The 22,088-nt window shown below is 45.9% G+C and overlaps 1 protein-coding gene across 1 annotated transcript in view; it reads right to left on the bottom strand.

The window, feature by feature from the left end:
* LOC125942272 (uncharacterized) overlaps positions 1 to 22,088 on the bottom strand; it is a 119,872-nt gene that overhangs the window by 77,584 nt on the left and 20,200 nt on the right. The window contains exons 3-5 of the mRNA XM_049660439.1: positions 13,695 to 13,772; positions 11,997 to 12,123; positions 10,763 to 10,868 (exon numbers count right to left, since the gene is read on the bottom strand). Of these exons, the coding sequence (XP_049516396.1) occupies positions 10,763 to 10,868; positions 11,997 to 12,123; positions 13,695 to 13,772 (311 nt within the window). The remainder of the gene's footprint in view (positions 1 to 10,762; positions 10,869 to 11,996; positions 12,124 to 13,694; positions 13,773 to 22,088) is intronic.

Raw genomic sequence — 22,088 nt, 5'->3', positions numbered from 1 at the left:
CCGTATAAAGTCCAAACACAGTAACATCATTGCCGCGCGCCAAACGCTGTGTGTGCAAGTGAAAGCTAGCGAGGGTCAGCTGGCTCAATCTCGCGCACGCGAGGGAGAAAGGCGAGGCGGAAGCGCGTTTCTGTGATGCGCGAGGCACGGCGGGGGAGGCGAGAAAGGGAGGAGTTTACTTTGGCGCGGCCGCCGTATCTCGAAAGCCATCTGGGACGTGGAAAAAGTGAGCGCCCGCACAGGCCTCATTTTCAAAGCGATCTGCAGATAAGTGCAACTAGTGCCGGTGGCTTTGTATGCGCTGTGCTTTCGACATCTAGTTCGCTTTGAAGCAAGAAACGACATGCTCGCTGCTGCAGCCGCGCTTCCTCACACGAGCGTTTGAGAGCGAATTTCCGTGGCCACCGAGTGAGACGTGTTCATATTTACCAGTGCGTGCGTTACACTATGCTTGTTAATTTAGTAAGCGGGGCCTCATGGATAAACTGGCTCGTGGCCTTATCGAGTTCGAAGATGCTGTCATCGCAGCAACTGAAGATTACCAATTTTTTGGTGCCTACCCGCAAATAAAGCCTGTCTGAGTGCGTGTGTAGGAACACTTTGTGACGCAGTTCTTTTCTGGCCGGTAAGTAAGTAACCGAAACATTGTTCCTGGCCAACTACGTATTAACGAGGTTTGACTGTATAACGATTATCGGTTATAACAATGAAATTTTCATGGCACTTGAATATTGTAATAAGTGGGTTCGGCTGTATTGCAGACTGTATTGCAGACTGTATGTTTAACCCACAAACATTGCGCTTTGCCTAAGCGTCACCCATTACCTGGCCCTTACTTTCAGCGAACATAAGCAAGATGTCTTATTTAGTTTATCGAGGAATCTGGGCGAATGCTTCAGATTTCGGAATAATTGACAGGCAGCAAATTACCAGCAAACTTGACACTGAAACGGCACTTCACCACTGGCGCCATCCGCGGTTGCACCGCACAATGCTACGCATGTAGCGGTGATCGAGTCTCAAGATGCGCGGTCGTTTCGTCGTCATGCAGATTGGCCTTACGATAACCCGCCTGGCGTAAAGTTCGGATAGCCCTTCTGTATTTTGGAGAAAAACTGGAAAGCATAACTTTTCATGCAATAGAAGATTGTAGTAAAGCCCAGGTCCACTATTAAACTGACAACCTTGTTGGCATTCCATAAAACATAATGTCCCTAAGGGAATTCATTAGCTTCAGAGGGAGAAAAGCATGCGATTCTATTGAACAGACATTCTAATTGAAAAAAAGAAAATGTTTTCCATACCTTCATATACTAAGCTGTAATCAGTGCTAGCATACTAATTTGAAGTTCCCTTAATTCAGAGTAGAAAATACTGCATATATCTTCATTATGTGTGTAAGTTACCGATAGCTTGCTACATTCTTGTTACACAATCCTAAGAGACTCCCGAGCATGTGTAAAACTGTATTTCTTCCCCAAAATCTTGTAAGCATTAAATATTGCGAAAAATTTCAATATTCAATTCACTATTTGGAGTTTCGTTCATGATTAGATTCAATTTTCGACTCGCAATCTATTATTCTGTATTCGCAAACCACTAGATATAAGTCAATTCTCAAGGACAAAAGTGTGCGTGTGGTGTGTGGGGTCATTATGCGACTGGGTTCATTACAGCAGTAAATACGGTATTTCTCGGCTTCAATAGAAAACATTACCTGCCATGAGACGCCATGCTGAATGGACAGCTGAATATGGGAACGTGATATGACCAGACAAGTGAGAAGAGATGGCTTCACAAGTGGAAAGAGTGTTGGCCATGAAAGTATAAAAATAAAACAGCTTCACACCTAGAGATGCAGTAAAGCAACCTGCTGAATGCCTCTTTAAGAGGGGAGGTGGGGATCAGAGATAGCTTTGTTCTTTGACCTAGAGCAACAAAATTTAGCAGCCGCACTCGAAAGTGTCTTAAATAAAGAAATATGCAGTTTCATTACGATACCTTGACTAGTTTTCAAGTTACAAAATGTTACACGTGTTCTGCTTGTGGAAAACTTGGCACAGTAACGAAACATGCCAGGAAGCTGCCTTTAGTTTTAATCTTTGCTCAAAAGAGCACTACAGGCTTCAGCAGTTCCAAAATTTTTTTGACGCCTTTATTTTTTTTACACAGAACATCATGTTCACCTTCTCTAGTTGTACCAGAACTTGCATTCACAAATTAGCATGTAGAAGAAAAAGTAAGTCATCAAGAAGATATTAAAGACTGTCATACCCTCAAGCACACTTCAGGGAATACATAAAAACAAATGGGATCAAAATCGGTCGAGCCATCGTTGTGCTATGCTTTCCACAAGCAAGGTGACCGACAAAAAAAACACAATTGAGAAAACGGGCAGCAATTTTGCAAGCAGTGCAGATTTATTAGAGCGCATCAGGGCTGTAATATTTGACATCATTGCTGTCAGGCATCTTCTTGAACCTTTGCCTCTTAGTTTGGTGGGCTTTTAAAATTTCATAGCCTGGGTGGTCCATCAAATTGAGCTTCCGTTCAGTTGTGGACAACACGCGAAGAGAGTGGCGAACGATGCATGCTCGCGCTTCTGCCGTCACCGCTGACACAGAATGCGGCTCGAAGCGCGTCTGAATGGCGCGGCGTTCAGGCGACTATTTGTCCGGCGAATCTTCGGTTATCACACTGTAGCTCGTTGACTGTTGGGGCTTACCCGTAGGCGGCGTATTCGTGTCGCATGATGCATCAGAAACTGAGCACACAGTGTTTGCCAGCGATGGTGACCTTCGACCCGCATCGATACGATCTTGGCTGATTCGTGCGGCCGTACGCCGAGGCGCGGGAGCCTCCAATGGCACGTCTTCCGTCGACTGCGTTATCGGTACCGATGACACAGGGTGATTGTCGGTTTCGCTGCTTGAGTGACATGGTGCAAGATAGCACGGCACGTAATCGACGGTGCAAGGTAGCACGGCATGTTCAGTCGGGTGCTCCTCCTCCGTATTTTTCTCGCCGCAGGAGGCTTGCGCTTCCGCATTCTGAAGGCGTGCTTCGTCCAAACTTTCTTCTCCAACAAGTGATGATCCATAACTAACCTGGGCGCTCTCAGAAATCTGAATTGTGCGTGTCAAGTGAAGACGCCGGTGTGGCTTGTGAAGCAGACAACTGCCGTTGCCATCTTGCCCGCTGCCACAGCAGCAACCAATGGGGAGACGCCTTTCAGCACGGCAGCCAATCGGAGGCCCGCTTTCATCGGAGGGCCCGTGTGACTACATTCAGTAGACCCACGCTTCTTTTGTGTTTGTATGCTTGTTACAAGATGGCGACGACCGACGAATTGAGAAGCGGAACGGCAAAACTTTGAGCTTTCGAACAATACCAAGATGGCGGCACTCGGAGGCGGGAAATACGAGATATGGCTCCGTGAACGGCAGTAATATTTTGCACGATTTACAGCTGTTTTCTCACCCTGTGCACTGACAAATTATTTTTTTCCCAGGCACTTTTAGTGCATTTTCAGCCAAACCATTTTGATACAGCGCAGATTAGGCGTTGCAGATACCGATAAAACTTATTTTTCTCGCGATTTTTGCAATCTGACCCCCGCGTACCCCCTTAATGTTTAAGTACAGTCGACTCCCGTTAATACGAAGTTCACGGGACCCGCAAAAAAGTTCCAATTAAACGAACTTCCAATTAAAAGAAAAGCACAAAAAACGGCACCTTTATTAACTTCAAAGCGGAAAGTCTTTTATGAAAAATAGTCAGTCATCTTTGTCTGCTTCTGCTTGCCGAATCTAGCTGCGGCAAGCATGTTTTGCAAGCAGTAGACGTGTCCAAGTGCTTCAACGGCGTTGCTTTCTCCAACAAAAAATCGCTGCGCGAGAGCAAGACCCGCAGCTACATCGGCAGCCCTTGGTTGTGGCTCGTTTTCGATGTCGTCGTCAGCGTCGGCGTCGCTTTCATGAATGCATTCATGGGGCCGAACGATCTGCACAATTTCGCTGTCCGTCAGTGGACCGTAAGTTTCCACAGTGCTGTCCACGGCGACGTACTGTTCAAAACTAACGTCACCGAGTGCGGCACCAAAGCTACCGTCGTCGAGCTCACTTACTTGCACTTCCCCCGGCGGACAAGAACCATCCCCTGAAGTTTCCACGAAACCACAAGCCCGGAAGCAGTTGGCGATAGTCTCATCTTTCACGCGGCCCCAAGCTCGCGCTAGCATGTGGATGGCACTAAGTACACTTACTTCGTATTTCGAGGAGTTGTCCATGCACAAAATCATGCGCTCGACGAGGTGCTGCCTGTACAGGACCTTTACATTTTTTATAATGCCTTGGTCTATCGGCTGCAGCACCGACGTCGTGTTTGCAGGCAAGTATGCAAGATGGATAGCATTCAAGGTCGGCACATTCATGTGGGCACTGCATTGGTCCACAAGGAACAACACCTTGCGGTTCGCCAACGTGAACTTGCGATCAAGTTTGGTGATCCACTCTCGGAAAATGTCGCACGTCATCCATGCCTTCCTGTTTGAGGCGCAGTCCACAGGAAGCGTCTTTATGCCTTTAAAACACCTAGGCTTTGCGGCCTTCCCGATGACGAGCAGGCGACATCGTTCGGTGCCAGTCATGTTTGCCGCGATCAGAACCGACACCCATTCTTTACTCCGTTTGCCTCCAGCACAGTCGTCGTCCTTGAATGTCAGGGTCTTGTCTGGTAGGAGCCGGTAAAAAAGCGCAGTCTCGTCTGCGTTAAAGATGTCAACCGGCTGATACTTGCTGAGGTACTCGCGAAGCTTTTCAGCTCTCCATGTAGCGCAAGTTTCCGGGTTGACAGACCCCTTTTCTCCACACACGCTCTTGAAGACCAGGTCATGCCGATGCTTGAAGCGCGTGAGCCACACATCCGAAGAAGCGAAATCACTGATATCCAACATTGCTGCAAGCTATAGGGCTTTCGCCGCGACGACCTCACCACTGAGGGGAAGTTTGTTATTGCGAGCTTCTTTTATCCAAATCAGCAATTCCTTTTCAAACTCTGGGTAGGCGCCGGTGCGCATTCGCTTCCGTGACATCTTGAACTTGTCATTTTCAAAAGCATCATATATTGAACGCTTATTTTTGATAAAGTTCGAGAGCGTGTTAGGCTTAATGCCGTACTTGCGTGCAATGTCTTTGTTGGCGGTGCCTCCTTTGTCAACTTCTTTCAAGACTTCGACTTTCGTTGCCAGGTCAAGTGTTCGGCAAGAACCGCGAGTTGCCATTATCAATCGTCGGCACTACGACACTTAAAAATCAGAAGCGTGGAGAAACTCGCGGAATTAATCCAACGCGCGGCTGTTGCACTCAACGAAAAAGAAGAGACTGGACGAGGCCTACGAAACGCCGGCGTTGACTAAACAATCTTGCCGTTTCAAGAGATGTGGCGGTGCGGACAGTGGTGATGGCGATAACAGTGCGTTGCAGGCAGCTGCGATGGCAACGACACGAGCGCGATCAAGTAGCTGTTTTGGAACGTGAAAAATCACGCATTTTATTGAAAAATTACGGTAGCCTCGAGGTTCTCGATTGAAAAATAACTTCTAATTAACCAATATTATGAGATTTTAACTTCGAATTATCGAGAAATTTTTTCCATAGAGCTGCATATAAAACTGACGGGACCACTCCTTTACTTCTAATTAACCGAAAATTCCAATTAAGCGACTTCGAATTATCGGGAGTCGACTGTAACAGTGCGCATGAAGTGGCAATGATGGAGATCAGTGAAGGTCAAATTAACTGAATAGACACGCTTTTTGTGTTTTGACTAAACAAGTGTTCAACCCCCAGCAATGTATGGATTCTCGCCAGAGCTTTCCAGTGTGTTTGAATTAAGGGGGGCTTGGGTTTGAAAATTAACTTCCTTATTTCTTCATGGATTTTGATGACAATTGGCAAAAATGTTTTGAATGTCTCCCTGATTCTTCCATAAAAATTTGAGAGTGATACCTTGAGAACATTTTATGGAGCAGAATTTTTCTCCCTTAAACATTCTGGAACTTTCTGGAGGGCCTGGGGAGCTTAAAAATGCAATGAACACTCATTGAGTATTCACTGCTGAAGGTCGTGAGTCTTGCTTTCTTTTTTTTTCTGCAACAAGAATCTTTGGGAGTGTCATTTTTTATGTTACTTCCACATCAAGCACACTTTCGGGGTGAACGAATAACCACATCATAAATTTATAAATAGTCAAGATAAAAAGGCAAGACTGTCACGACCTGCACTGTAGCCCAAGGAACGTGACAAAAAAACCCGCACCCAAATAGGCTAAACGGTAACAATGATATCAGCTGAAGAAATTGAACAGAAAGGGAAAAAAAAAACAAAGTTTTAAGAGGATTTCGAACTATTGCCTTGCCTCCACTCTCCTAAAATGCACCAGGATTGTAGTCTTTGGTGTCCTTAGCTTCCTGGGCTAGCGGCCTTTCGTCTGATGTTCTTTCGATGACTTTTTCGTAGGGCATCCTTTTCTGTGGCTCTTTGATGAGAATGCTTTCCTGGCTTCAAGCTAAGTCAGGCACAAAACTCTCTGTATGCACGAAGAGCTCCAGTGTACTTGCAGCCTGCCTCATTGACAGCTGTCTCCGCTATGATCAATGAAGCATTTTGCTCTTTTGGTAGAATTGACCATATGACAGAGTGGAGAGTCTCGGTTGCATTCTGAGTCTTCTTGCTTTGGCAACGGCTGAGTAGCTGAGGATTCGAGAGGCGTTGATAAAGTGGCAGCAATGCAGCTGCAACATGTGTTGCCAATTTGTACTGGTGTTGTGGCGGAGCTTTACCTTCAGCTTCTACAGCCCGGTGTCTGCACCAGCTCGAGGGTCCTGGAGGGCAGAGCTCGTGAGGAGGCTCTTCATCTGTTGAAGTGATATGATAGAAGGTTGCCATTATGGCCCTTTGCATATCGTCTACTTAATTATTGTTACGTGTGGCCATACCATAATTGGTAAGCTTTTTGATTAGGTCTTGGGTCAGGTCACCCTTCGCTCCAATTGGTTTATTTCTTCTGCTTTTTGAGACAAGTGTTTGCAGGGCTGTGCCCATCCTCTTTTCACATGATTGATACAGTCCTCTTTGTTGAATGTAATGAAGCCATGCACCTTATCTACACAAAGGGCCTGGAAAGTATGGCTATCACCATCACAAACAATGGTTGTGTAGCGGAGGTCATTCCTTTCCAGTGACCTTCTGAACAAGATCGACGCTCCCTCGACCTACATTCAGCTTGAGTTTGCGTCAGTGTTCTTTTGACACATGCAAGTCCCTCTCCATTCACTGTAGCCTTCATCGTCTTCTCCATGGCATCCATGGCATCTATTGGAGAGCACAATGCAGCCAAGCACCAGCCCAGTGTAAAATTCAATTATTGTGCCCACACCAATATGAGATGCACGACCACCTGTCATCCATGTGCCGTTGTAGACTACGGCCACATTTTTTGTGAATGCTGGCTCCATTTCGCTGTAAACTTTCCGCACAGCTGCCTCAGCATCAGAAAAGAGACTTGCTGCAGCCACCTCACCAGCAGACCTGAATTTTGATCTCAGAAGTTTTTGGAATGTTTTATGGTGCAAGCCTCTGTGTGAAACATTCATTACTGACCAAAAATCATTCAGAGCAGTTGCCCCTCTGCCTGTGGTTTGATCGCTTGCACTGCACACATATTCACGTCAAAAGCTTTACCACCCTCTACTCGCGACGATGACCATTCACTTGCAACAATGCCGCAGGCATTGCAGGTCAGTAATATTCGTGCAGCCAACTCATGCCTTGTTCCCAAATGTACAGTCAGTCCTGGCTTAGAGCATTCATGGCACAAGGCATTCTTGTACAAAGCATACAATGCTGTGACCTGCACAAAAAAAAAAGCAGGCAAGTTTGCACTCGGTCGTACACAGCTTAGGCACAGCGAAAGTTTCAATCCTCAAGTCTTACTGCCTGCTACTGCTAGGTATTAACTCGGTTGCTGCTAGGTCTTAACTTGGCTTAACTTCACAACACATGTAGGGAAGGTATTCTCGAGAGATCATTTTCGGAGGTACCTTCCCTTTTGCGACATTTTGCACGACTAGCGCTAGACGCATCGGCGCCTATGAGCGACAGCGTTCCTGCCTTGCCACAAACGCAAGCAGGCAGGCAGGCAGGCAGGAGCCGTGTCTGTGTCAGGCGAAGCAAGCACGCACCTGCGCCAGCAGTTACTAGGCAATGCGAGTTGACATCATCGCTATGCTTCGGCGCATGCGTGGCTATGCAACGTGGGCGGCGTCAGCAGCAGCTCTGCGCATTGCCTCGTTGGTGCTGCTACCAATTTGTTTCTCTATCTCGCTTTCATTTTCTCTTTCCCTCTCCCGAACATTGCGCGCGCTGTGCGCATGCTCTCCTTCCCTCTCCTTAATGTCCCACGTCAAGGCAACATGTGCACGGCATGAAGAGGCGAGACACATGCCGCTCAGTGAGGTGGTCGCTAGGCAATGCAGTGACATCATAGCTCGGCGAGGTTTTGCCACAGCAGGCGCCGCTTTTTACGGTTAGCTAAAACAGCTTCGCTGTTAAAACTCATCTGCCAGCTCCACATCGGCGCATGTCACTCTCACCTGTGAGCTTGTTTATTCTCGATCACCGAAACAGAACTGAGTGATGCTTGCACTGTCTCGGTAGAGTGTACTAGAACATGGAGAGTGCCCGGAACGGCTGCATTTTCAATACATTGAAAGTGAAGCCAAACGACCGTAACGCCGCTTGGGGCGCTGCGATCGGTAGTACACAGCCCGCCGTGGCCGGCCGTGGCTCAGAGGTAGAATGTCTGCTTGCCACGCAAAAAACCGGGGTTCGAATCTCGGCAGGAGACGATGTGTTTTCGTTTTTTTACTACTTCATGCGTTGATTTTTTTATTCTTTATACAGCTGCTTAACACTTGCTTCCGTTGCTATGCAATGCAACAAAAAGTCAAGCAGAAGCTGAAGAAATAATAACAAAATAACAATGTTTTGCAGTGAACGATAATGTTTGCAGCGCCACCTCACGGGAATCAACAAAACTATTCTAACCAAAGCATGACCTTCGAGAACAGCACACATACAAAACCTCGCCAACGCCTGCTTGACATAAAGCCCCTAAAAAAAATAAAGTAGCGCCAACCGCACCCCTTCGCCTCTGCCTCCTCTCTCAGTAGCTGCAGCAGCGCCCCTACAGCGTCCAGGAGGAAACTACGGACGCGAAAGCGAAAGCGACGTGCGGCCGCGCTCGGGCAGCCGCTCGGCGAATGGTACGCCGGTGTCGTCTGTGGAACGCGCGCTCGTTTCGCGGCTCTTCGGGTCGGCATCGCGTGCCAAAATAAACAACGCAGTGGACAGACAAAATGGCGCCTTCACTACCTTCAGAAAAGCTAGTGCGTCATGCTTGCAGATTCTTAGCGCCGCCGAGTTTACACGGCGATAGTGGCGCTGCCATCGAGAGCGTCAGCGCCGAGCGCGTCCGCAAGCAAACGGTCGGCTCTCGCATCGAGTATTGCTTGCTTGAGGTGATGTTTTTTGCAGTGCAAGCGTTTTTATTATTTCACTGGTCTACAAAGCATGATACTTGCCTTATTTATCTCTCGAACACTCTTCCAATGAATCGCTTTAGACCGCAGCGCTCTAGTCCGTTTAGCGGAAAGATTTGAACAAGCCCATCTTTTCGGCCAACAGCCATGCCACCCCTCAACTGGCTCCATTTACAATCTGCAAGACACGCGGGAGAGGAGGAGCCTGCATGGGCGACACGAATGGCGCTACTTTAGTTTTTTGTAGGGACTTTAGCTTGACAGGCTCTGCTGTGCGCTCAAGGCTCATTCGCACTAGGCCGACACCGCACCGATTTTGGTCAGCCGACTGTTGGCGACAGCAGTCTACATGACGGAAAATGCTGTCGCCAACAGTCGGCTGACCAAAATCGGTGCCGTGTCGGCCTAGTGTGAATGAGCCTTGAGCGCACAGCGGAGCCTGTCAAGCAGGCGTCGGTGAGGTTTTGTATGCGTGCTGTTCTCGAAGGCCATGCTTTGGTTAGAATAGTTTTGTTGATTCCCGTGAGGTGGCGCTGCAAACATTATCGTTCACAGCAAAACATTGTTATTTTGTTATTATTCCTTCAGCTTCTGCTTGACTTTTTGTTGCATTGCATAGCAACGGAAGCAAGTGTTAAGCAGCAGTATAAAGAATTAAAAAATAAACGCATGAAGTAGTAAAAAAAACGAAAACACATCGTCTCCTGCCGAGATTCGAACCCCGGTTTTTTGCGTGGGAAGCAGACATTCTACCTCTGAGCCACGGCGGCCACGGCGAGCTGTGTGCTACCGATCGCAGCGCCCCAAGCGGTGTTACGGTCGTTTGGCTTCACTTTTGGAAGCTCGTTCCGGGCACTCTCCAATTCTAGGTCACTCTAGTCTCGGCATGCCCACGAGAAGCTTCTAGTGATATGTAGTGTGGCTCCAAGTGAGCCTGAATTGTACCGCCATTTCTCGGCTGCATTTAATCCATGCGCGAGGTGCATAGTCAAGGGTCCGAGGCCATTTTTCGTCATGCGAAAGCCGCATTTCTCCTTAAGCAATATGTCGAATTACCAAAGTTTGAATTCATTCTTGTGACCTTAACTTCACATGTACGAGATCTAGCAAAGGAAGTGTTAGTCAGCGCCACTGATGGCGCTTAGCAGCAGGGGCACGCACCTTGGAATCTGTCTTGGGCATGGGGAGCATCTCCACCTCCTCCTCTTCCAGTGTCTTCACTTGGGGGAACACTCCTGGATTCATCTCGCCCGGCAACTGCTCATCTCTAGGGAGGAGCAGGAACAGGGTGGGGTGAGCAATGCAAACAGACAAGCGAGCGAGCAAAGCAAGAATTCCAGTTTTTTTGTAACAGCAACGCAGAAAGCTAAGACACCAGGAATAACGCCATAGGACAAGTGCTAACTCGGAGCTTCTGCCCGTGTCTGCCTTTTTTTTTCAAAGTTTTTAATTTGAACCCCCTTTTTAAGCGAAACCCTTTTAGCACCCTCCATCTCATATATTGCCCTGTACTGACCACAGCCTGAGTGAACAAAGCCTGTACACTCATTCCTAGTCTCCCCTCAATTCCTAGGACAAGCGTGAACTGGAATCGTTTTTCCACATCAATCGCACTCATCACCGACACAAACAATATCAATAATGCTGTTCACCATGAATTTCATTATTATTACTACATTTAGTTTTTTACCATACTCCTTTCTGTTACACCCCATCCCCCCTCAGAACTTGAAAGTATGCGAAATAAATAAAATAGATGTAAATAAGCCTTTACTCATCCACAAGGTATTAAGATATTGTCACATAGCAGCGACAGTGAAGAAAACAGTCGCAAAACTGTGAATGATGCAACGGACTTTTTATTCGGTGAACCTGTGCCCACAAAAGCAAGTTGGACTCTAAGCACAATGATAGCAGCGAACACATTCGGCGATTGTCAAAATCTCATCAATACATGACTCGTTGAAGATTCCAGCATAATTGCTGGTGGCCGTGTGCCTTTCTTCTAGAAGGTACGACACATGTCATGCATACAATCAGATTACGCAAGGTTCGGGGACAACAGACAATGGATGGAACCATCGATATCATTCGAGAAATTCATATACATGCAGGCGCGTCCTACGCCAAGAGATGACGTCCAACATTTGGTAGCCGGTGAAATGTGGTTACTGGTGATAGATAAACAAATACACGTGTCAACATTTACGCACGATATCAAGGCAAGATTCTAGTAAGTGACCCAAACCCCCCCATCCTGAACAGTGGGAGGCTGTTCTGTCCAGCTCAAGCCCACGAAACCTGTGCAAACTAGTTTTCAGCCAAAGAGATCGCGAAACATCCAAGCAAGACCAAACTGGCTCACACATACACACACGCGCACACTGCCACTCACGCCTGGCTGTACAGGGATGCATAGTAGTGCCGGCGTTCTGCCGGTGCCATCGCTTGGACATTTTCAAACACGGGAGTCACAGACGGCCTGAGAATCTTGTCCTCCAGGTTGGTGGATACGCTGGTCTCTGCAAGCAAGTAAACCTTGGGTCAGAGCCAAAATTAACAAAAGCACATCAGACCTGGCACCACTTTTCATAACAGTTATTCACATCAAGACAACAGAACTCAATGACAGTGCATTAAGATAAAAATACATCAGATATTTATTTATTTATACATACTGTTTGCCATTTTGATCGTAACAGTGTGGGTGCAGCGAATTAGCACATTGAAAGCTTTTTATAAGTGCTTTTCTCCATAGAATTCTACACCATGTATTTTGAACTTATATATATAAGAGTGTGTTTACATACAATTTTAATATATAACGAAATGTCCTTGCCATCATGAAGGAATACCAAGACACTAAATACAAACTGCTGCAGATGCAGATGGTCAAATGGTCGAATTACATGTGGCTGCTTACGAATGGTGCATTCGTAAGCAGCCACATGTAATCACGCACCAAGCAACAGAGAGAGGTCACTGAAGCAGAGCAGAAAGACCCTCTCACCGTCATGCTCATCCAAGTGCAATAAGATTTTATCGCACCCCATGCAACATACACTGTGGGTGCAAGGGATAAGAGTGCAAGGATGAGCTGAAAAGGATTGTGTTTTGATGTACACCATCCTCCCTCGCGAGCAGAGTTGGGCTAGGGGGAGGCAGGTTAGTGCACAATTCTCTTCTAGCTCGGTTGCATGGTTGGCAGCGTGGCTGTGTGCATATGTGCCCGCGTGCTTTATCTTGGAGGTAATCTGCCGTTGGAGGTAAACAGGCTACAAAGCCAAGACAGCCGTGGCTTCATGTGCGCAGTCTTCCCATGCGTTCAGCGCTGGAGGTCACGTAATCTCAAGTTTTGGAGACACATCGAGAGGCAGACTAAGCATTCGCTTCGCTCTGCCTGTGCTCTTCCTAAAAACGCCGTCCTACTATGGGATGGCATTATCAGGAAGAGCTTCCCAGGCAACCCTTCGTACCACCGATATGAAGACATCATCGACACAGTATGAAACCTATCTTTCGTCGGTGACTCCCAAATTCAACGGAAGAACTTTTTTCTTTAAAATTCATTTTTTTTTCTTTTTGGATAGCCGGATAATTATTTCTAGGGCCCCTTCCGTATGAAAAAAAATCCATCAGCGACTGTACTTAGTTTATTTGCACAAGGGTCTAATTTCCAGATATTGAAAGCTCGATATAACAAGGTAAAGTGCCAATCTTACCGAATTTGTTATGTTCAGGTTTAACTGTATATGAACACCAGTGAGATCTGCTTACCAAAGTTCTTAAGCTCAATGAGACACTTCCCAGTGGCCTGAAGAATCACATCTAACCATCTCATGCAGTAACGACCCCGTTTTCTGTCACCTTCCACTTTAGCTAGCATTAATTTACGTTCTATTGAACTCACAGCCTGCACGATCTGGTGCAAGATACTGGTGTTATCTGGTGTTCACACACTGTTAGAGGAGAAACATCCTGTGAAGTATACACGACCAACACATGCCATTCACTTCAAAAGTGAAGAGTCATAGTCTTGTCCACATCTGCAGTGGACCCCCATTAACAAACAAGCAGGAAAGAAGGCAAATACCTTCTTCCCAGTTCTCCTCTGTTGGCACATCCTTGGAAGCAGGCGGCAGGGAAACATCCCCCGTGGGCTTGTCTTTCTCTGCAGCAGCAAGGAACACGACACTTGCAGGAATTAAATTATGTGAGAGCGTGGTGGTCGCGTGGTAAACAATGTGCAATACTTCTCTATGCAGCGTGTTTTCCTTCAGTATAGTCCCTTGATACAAAAAAGCTGTAGATGATGTGACAAACTTAATTATCCAATTTCCTTTAACTGAGTCTTGTGTTCAATTGCATTCTGGGGTCTTACGTGCCAAATCCACTATTTGTTTATGAGGCACTCCCGATTAATTTTGACCACCTGGGAATCTTTAATGTGCCCCCAATGCATGGGACATGGGCAAGCCTTGTGTTTGGACAGAAAAAATTCACACATTCCTACAACACTGGCACACAGTAGATAGCTGTTTTTTTTAAAGATCCTTGTCTACGTGCTACTCTGCAAGGGAGTGGGAGAGAAAGCAACTTAAAGGAGGGCTGAAGAAAGCAAGAAAAAAAAGGAAACAATGACAACTAGCAATAATTGTAAATGTGGAAATAGTCAAACACATTCTACTAGGCTGTAGAATGTGGAGAGCCATATAAAGACAAATATAGCAACATTCTATCATGACCCTTTGACACTTAGGCACACATCAGGTCCCTGGCACTCCATCAATGCAACATCATGCACTCGATTTTCTCTTTAATTACCTTGAATAATTCAACTGGCTGCCTTTCAAAATTGTAGCTATCAATTAGACCTAAACGTACATAAAAAAGGCACCAGCAGCGAAATCAAGATGACAGATCGAACTAAGTTCATTACTAAAAGATGCCGCAAGTGAAATTGAGATATCAAGGTGCTGGATCGTCTCGAGACAGTCTGCTTTTAAGGTATACATGCAAGTTACCATATAAACCAGAAGTAGATATATTTTCTTGAAAAAAAAAAGAAAAGGAAAGCAGGCTAAGTCCTCCCTCATCCCGTATAGCAGTGTATAGCATAATGTGAGTCGTCTAGCAACCTAAGGTATGCTTGTTGATGAATCCGTAGCCAAAGCCATATCCATGTCTAAATGTGGTTGCTGGCGTTTCTTGTCGCTGTGTCTTCTTGTGTGCACTCTTCAGGTCAACCTCGTATGCGATTTGTTTTTATTGCGATAGCAATTATATGGACATTTCAACCGGATTTCTGCCGTCGCCGTCGTCGCCGCCGTGAGGTTCCCTATAGATAAAATCTTCACCGCGCGCCGTATGCCCGAGCGGAAGCGTGCGGGGACGCGTGCTATCACGGAGAGCGAACGCACTCAATCACTCACGCGCAAGCAAGGAAGCGGGAAGCGAGCGCCGGAGGGAGCGCGGGGGGGGGGGGGGGGCGCACTTCTACTCTGCCAACAACCGCGCTCGTCGCTCGTCCGCACCGTCTCTTATCTCCACACGGCTCTGACCTTTATGCGCTGTGCATTCGCCGCTCAGTTTCCGTTGAAGCGATAGACCGCACGTACCTTCGCCCGCTGCGGCGTATGGGCTCGCTTCCAGCGTTCTGACTGTCGTTGTCTGCAGTCATTCAGTGTGATCTATTCATGTTTGTTTGTGCGTGCTCACACCACGCTTGTTCATTCAGTTAGTAATAGTCGGGCCACATTTTCCAACGCATGCTACACATGCAATGCTGCCCGGATCGGCAGTGCAGCGCTACAGGTGTGTCCCTTCGCACGCGCTGCCCACGGGCAGCGCTTCTCATCAACACCACCGTTTCACACGCGCCTTCTCGTGGTCATCGAGTCTCTCTTCATGTCGGTCTACTTACGCCGCAGCACACCTGCTTACTTAATCAGCTCATGTTTACTACAATTCATATTGCTACCAAAGCCGCTCACCTTACTTCGTATGACATTGCTGTGTTGCTATCGCATTCATTGCTTCGCCCTTAGGGCGGAACTGTGACATTTTTTGACTGGTGAGTGATGAGTAGCAGCACGCGGAGAGTTTTCAGTGGCATTCAAGCTAAAAGTTGTAGACTTCACAGAAGTAAACGACAATTTGGTCGTGCAGCGCCAGTTTGTAGTTGTTGCAAAAAAAATGAGTGATACTGGTAAGCACAAAAAGAGAAACTGTCAGCGTGCAACCCAAGTAAAACGTCATTAGCAGTTTTATACAGCGGTCGCTTGATGGGACCGAGGACGTCATACAGTGGAAGGCGGCCAGCACTCTTCTGACAACACTTCTGCAAGTTTGGATGAATGAGATGCACCTCCTGCGATGGATGAGCAATGCCGTTTCAAAACAAAATCATTTCAGTGATTTTGTTTCTTTTCTTGTTTTTTCACTTGAAGGTAAGGGGTTGACCTACAGGGTTTGTACAAAAAGTATCGGGAAATGTTTTGCAAAAATAGATTCATTAGTGATATTACTACAATGCCTCAAAAGTCTTCAAAGTACATCCCTTGAGCCTTGACCCACTTATGCCAACGGCTTTTTCACGACTCAAAAGCTCCCCAGTAGGCAAATTTCGGAAGGTCCTTAAGGGCACACGTACAAGCTTCTTCGACGGCACTTAGGGTCCCATGGTGGTGTTCATTGAGGGAGGATTTCACTTTTGGGAATAGGAAATACTAGTCTGCTGGTGCCAAGTCAGGACTGTAAGGGGGTTGGGGAATCATCGTGATGCCGCTTATCGTCACGTAGTCGTATTGGTGTAGGTGTGGCTGGTTGCATTGTCGTTATGCAATTTCCAATTCCCGGCGATAACTGGCCTCACCCAGTTGAGCCTTCTCTTCAGTCTTCTTAGCACTTCTAGGTAAAAAGCACCATTCAATGTCTGCGCCTTGGGTACAAATTCATAGTGGACCACCCCTTTGTGTCGCAGAAAACAATGAGCATGGCTTTCAACTCAGGATTTGCTCATTTGAGCCTTTTTTTTTTGGACAAGGTGATGCCCGAGCATGCCATTCGGAACTTTGCCGCTTTGTTTCCGGGTCGTATTCAAATATCCAAGTTCCATCTCCCATGATTACCTTGTCCAAAAAGCCAGGGTCTTCTTCAATGCGTTGTACAAAGTCTTCGCAAGCAGACACTCACCTCTGCTTTTGCTCGTCCTTTGGGACGAGTTCGGGACTCTGCTAAACTCGTCCTTCGGGACGAGTTTAGCGCCGATCTTTTCAATCGCCAAATTTTCAGTGATAATGCTGTGCAGTGTCATCTTGTCAATCTCAATTTCACCTGCGACCATTTCCACACTTAAACGACAGCCTGAATTCAGCACTTCGCACACACGTTGCACGTTGTCGTCGGTTCTTGTCGTTGACGGCCGTCCAGCGCTGGGATCATCCTCCACACTCTCTCAGCCATCTTTGAAAAGCTTGTGCCACTTAGAAACTACACTTTGTGACATGCTTTCATCCTTGACAACTTGGCGAATCATGCCCAATGTCTCCGTACCTGATTTCCCCAGTCCAACACAAAATTTGACGGTGTACCGCTGTTCAATTGTTCGGTGCATTTTACACTTGCACCCAGTCACTCGACAAGGGTCCACTAAAAACACTATCTAGCCTAAACGAACGCTCGCAGGCGACTGGTGCTTGGCACGTCTTGAGGGTCACATCTCCCACTACTACGCATGCACGGTGTGAACCCGCTGCAACATACAGTCATGTAAGGAAAAAATTGTTCCTGGTAATTTTGATATGAACCCTGCATATTCCCGCTCAACCTATATTCCGGTTTATATGGTACTCTGTGTAGCTTAGTTGTGTCACATGGATGGAATATTATAGGCTGTGTATAGCATTAAGAGAAAGGTTTAGCTCGGGAGCTCCAATCTAACTATACATAACAGAGAAGCTTTTTTTTTGCCAATTACTGCATCAATTTTGATGAGGTTTCTTGGGAGAGCAGAGTTTTTATTTAAGATGTCAATTTGTTATAAAAAAATTCCTGAATATTGCAAAATTTCATAAAGCTGAACTATCGAGTTGACCAATCACTCAACAATAAGAATGGTCACAATTCCATAAACTGCACATATTAATGCATCTAAAGTGGAAGAAATTGATGTATTATACACTGCTCTGAAATACACCATTAATTTGGGAGTAGGACTTTGGTAAAACTCTCGTAAACACTGTACCAATTCCACATAAACTGCAAATCCTTATATGAAATGTGTCTGCTTTAGATGCTCTAACAGATGCAGTTGACAAAACTGCAGTACGTGTTTCTGGTGCCAAGTCACCCATTTATATTAAACGGTGCTTACGTTTTTAAAACTTGTTGGCAATTTTACCTATTTCGAGGTACTAAATCAACATTCTGCTACCTAGAGCTGCTGGAATTTTTATTAAATGCGAAAAATTTCAACATAGTCAGTCGGTTGTTTTATTTAAGCATTTCTGCATTTTACATGTATTTTAATAGGGAAGTGGGGAAGCCAAAGCTTTTCAGAAGACTACAAAATTTTATTAAGCTTATCAGCATTCCTTTCCATGTTTGTGCATTTGGTTCATGACGTTTTGCCCTTCGCTCAGGCTATATATGTTAGAAGTACACACTAACATGTCTTTTACACATACAGCTATAATGCAACATTTGCTCCGAGCATATGTTGCCTTATATACAACAGGGGTTGCCATTTTAATGTCAGTTTTTGTTTTCCATTTTCCGTTCACAATGTCGTCTACTAACATTGTACATGCTGATGGCGCTTGTGTTCTCCTGTATACAGACCACCTTAATCATTAAACTCTCGTAGTTCGTCGACCTCAGCCTCCTCATGGTCCTTCCCCAGCGCCAGCCTGCAGTGCATCTCAGGTGTAGCATTTTCTTTTTTTTTTACAGGACAATATATCTTGATGAGACATAGTTGAACACTGGCTACACAAGGAAAAAATTTAGGCAGCAAGCGATTTCACATGAACTTAAACTTGCAGAGCACTAACTGCTCATAGGACTTCGGCTGTGCTGGAAAATACTTTCCTTTTAAGTCAGTCTACAAAATGGATTACTGGGAAAAAAAATTTAAAATACAAACTGTTCTTATGCATCAAAATGTTAATAAAAAATTACGAATGGCACTCAAGTAACTCGCATACCCATAGACAAGGACTGCAGGTAAAGCTGCTAAAGGTAAACATTCTGACACGAAAATGAAAACAAAACTCCACTCCGACACCTTCATAGAGCTTTGGCTTCATTGCCAAGTTCACAATGATTATTTCCATCGCCTTTGAAACTGGGCAGTGACAGTCACCTAGCCTGCTTGGGCTAATCAGGTATGCTACACATGCTTATCATTCCAGCATTTTGCCTACACCTACATCTTTTTTCTCTTCCTTAAAACTTCTATGCCTACCTTGTACAGTTACTTATGCCTTTAACAGATCCAGTCTTATCAATCTCTTCCCTGCATTTTTTTTATGCCGATACTCTAAACATCTCTTGCTTATGTCGACTGCTGACCATTTAATGCTTCCATCAGCTTCGAACCCCGGCACTTCCAGAAGATGGACGTTCGCTACGAGTCTCGCTGGGTGAGTATCTTGGCATTCCATTACGATGTGCCAAGTCATCTCTGAACTATTGCTGCAGCCCACACATGCCTAATCCACTGGCGAATATTTGTTCACGTATGTTTCTGTTCTTAGAAAACCAGCTCGGGCCTCAAATAGCAAGGAATCATCGTTTGTGTAACTGCACAGATTTTCCCTAACGATTTTCTTGCCATATTTTATATCTCCATGGTCTTTTTTTGTTTCCATCCTTTTTTGATCCAAACAACAGCTGCCATCTAGACTGAAAAATCTTGCAGAATAAAATACTCATGGTACAACAGCTAATGCCATCAACATTGTGAAAGAAAAAGCACCCCTTGATGGCCTCTTTTCATCACAAGTAATTCATCACACGAAAGTGGCGAAGTACCCATGACAAGGTGAGCTCATCATATGCCAAACAGTGGCAATCACTCGTGACAAGCTGAGGTTGTGAAGAGCCAGGTTAATGCTGTGTTCCAGGTACTCTAGTTCAAGCTTTCAGAGTGAAACGATGGAGACAGCACGAAAGAAAAGCAATCGTTGTTGTAACTCTCCCATTTTCATTGTTCCACTCCAAAAAAAAGTTCAAAATGAACATTGATCAACTAGCCAGAACTGCCATCTTGGTGATGGGTGCTGTCCTGTGAGGAACAGTATGCAACATGCGGATATAGAGTTGGGAGTTAAAGTTTAGAGATCACTCGTCCGCTAAAATTTCAAGCACAGCTGCACAATGTGCAATTATCTCAATGCATTGGTACAGATCAGGCGAATGTTAGGTTTTACAGCCAACATCCGATTTTCATACTGCAATAATGTTTGAAACATTGGACAGTTGGAAAAAAAAAACAATGCATGCAGAAATCTCACCATTTTATGCATATTTCACAGATTAAGAGGGTCAAGGACAGTATCAGACCTCTGCAACCCTGCCAACGCCTTTTTGAGGTGGCTCTGAAAAGAGCCGTTGATTTTGAAGGTAGAGAAAAGCGAGAAAAAAAATGCCACCAGTGGGCGCCGTCAAAGTAGTCGAACCTGGATATATCCAACCCACATATAACGAATTATTGTACATAACGAACAGCAGTAAAATCCCCTTCAAAATATTTAACAGCGAAGCTGTTTAAGCTATCCGTAAAGCCGTGGTTGTCGATCGAAAAAAAAAAAAACAGTAAATGTGGGCCGATACTAGTGGTAGTGCAGAAAGGGTCCAAGCACAACGGCACACCCCTGTGAAGTAGCGAAGCTGAAGTCTAGCTAAGCATGGTTGGGACTGCTTAAGCTTAGTCATCTATAGCAAATCGATAGCCAATCAATATCGATGAATAATCAATAAATTCCACAAAATGATTGGGATGTCTTGGTAGTGTTTAGCCTAGACCAAATACGTGGCCAATACCTTGCGATAGCGAACTGATAGCCAATCAATAGGTAATCGATAATCGATCAATAGTCAATAAATTCCAGGAAATGGTGGGGATGACTTGGTAGTGCTTAGCCTAGCTCAAATATGTGGCCAATACATTGAGATAGCCAATCAATAGCTAATTGATAATTGATCAATAATAAAAAAATTCTGGAAAATGCTGGGGATTACTTGGTAGTGCTTGGCCTAGCCCATGGGTTCTCAAAGTGGGTTCCGCGAGCCACTGATAAATTTTCAGTAGTCCTTTGCTCGCCAATTAAGTGGCTAAAACGGCAAAAAAGAGGCGTGCTTCATCCACAGAACTTCCATTACTCATGCCCGAGTGTCAAAAAGCACATCACAGCGTGTAACGGTAGTGCGTGAACTGCGCAATAAATCCGCAAGCAGCTTCAAGCCACCCAACCTTCGAAAACAGGCAGCGCGCCTAAGCTTTCGCACTCGAATCTCGGAGGCCTTACCAACATGCGCATTTGTCCCATTTGTAGGTAGGGTAGGTGCCGATAGCATGCGCACTGACGTATACGTCGGAGGAATAAAAAACAGATGCGCCAAGCACCACAAATGAGCGTCGCGAAAGAGCAAAAACGGTGTTAACGTCCAAAAACAAAGCGGCGCAGTCCGCATCGTCATGGTCCTCAGCAGCAATCGTACGCGATACATGACTGACAGCAACGGCGGAAACTATGTGCCCATTTGTGCCCTCAAAGCCCTTATTGTTGCGTTAATCGCCGCGTGTAACACCGCGTTGGTGGCCAGCCGCGTGCTTCCATAAGTGCGTAGTCGCCATCTGTCATCGCGCCGATAGCCACCACAGTTTCATCGCAGCAGTTGCGGCAAACAGTAGTTTCGTTTTGACTCTGTGCGCGCATCAGCTGCATGCCTTCCTAACTTCGTAGTCGCCATCCATGATCGCGTCGATAGCTACTGCGGATTCGTCCATACTCGTTACAACAAATGGTAGTTTCGTTTTGACTTGCTGCGTGCATTGGCTGCCTGTCTTCTGAACCGCAAGGTCGTCGTCCATGATCGCGTCAATAACGGTCACAGTTTAGTCAGCAGCGGTTGTGGCAAGCAGTAGTTGCACTTTGACTCAATGCAAAAATGTCAAAGATTAAGAGCACCGGCTACATCGCAATGGACGGATGACTTGTTGGCAACCAGCTTCCTAGCGAAAAAGTAACCAGATGTACGTGCGGTAGTGAAAAGCGTGTCTGCAGATGAAGACACGCGCCGTGGCCACGCTGCAAAGAATGTTGCGAGGCCTTCGCGGCTGCTCGCCCTTAATCATATGAGATGACAACAATTTCAGCTTCCTCACTGCTTTTGTGCAACATAGAAACAAGATTTGCTGAATCATTCCGTAAATAAAAGCATGTTGAAGTAGTATGCATTCATTTATTGTTTTCTTGGTACT

The sequence above is a fragment of the Dermacentor silvarum genome, chromosome 1 (assembly GCF_013339745.2).
Source record: "Dermacentor silvarum isolate Dsil-2018 chromosome 1, BIME_Dsil_1.4, whole genome shotgun sequence".
Classification (NCBI taxonomy): domain Eukaryota; kingdom Metazoa; phylum Arthropoda; class Arachnida; order Ixodida; family Ixodidae; genus Dermacentor; species Dermacentor silvarum.
Note: the sequence above shows the minus strand (reverse complement) of the source record. Positions and strands in the feature narration are given on the sequence as shown.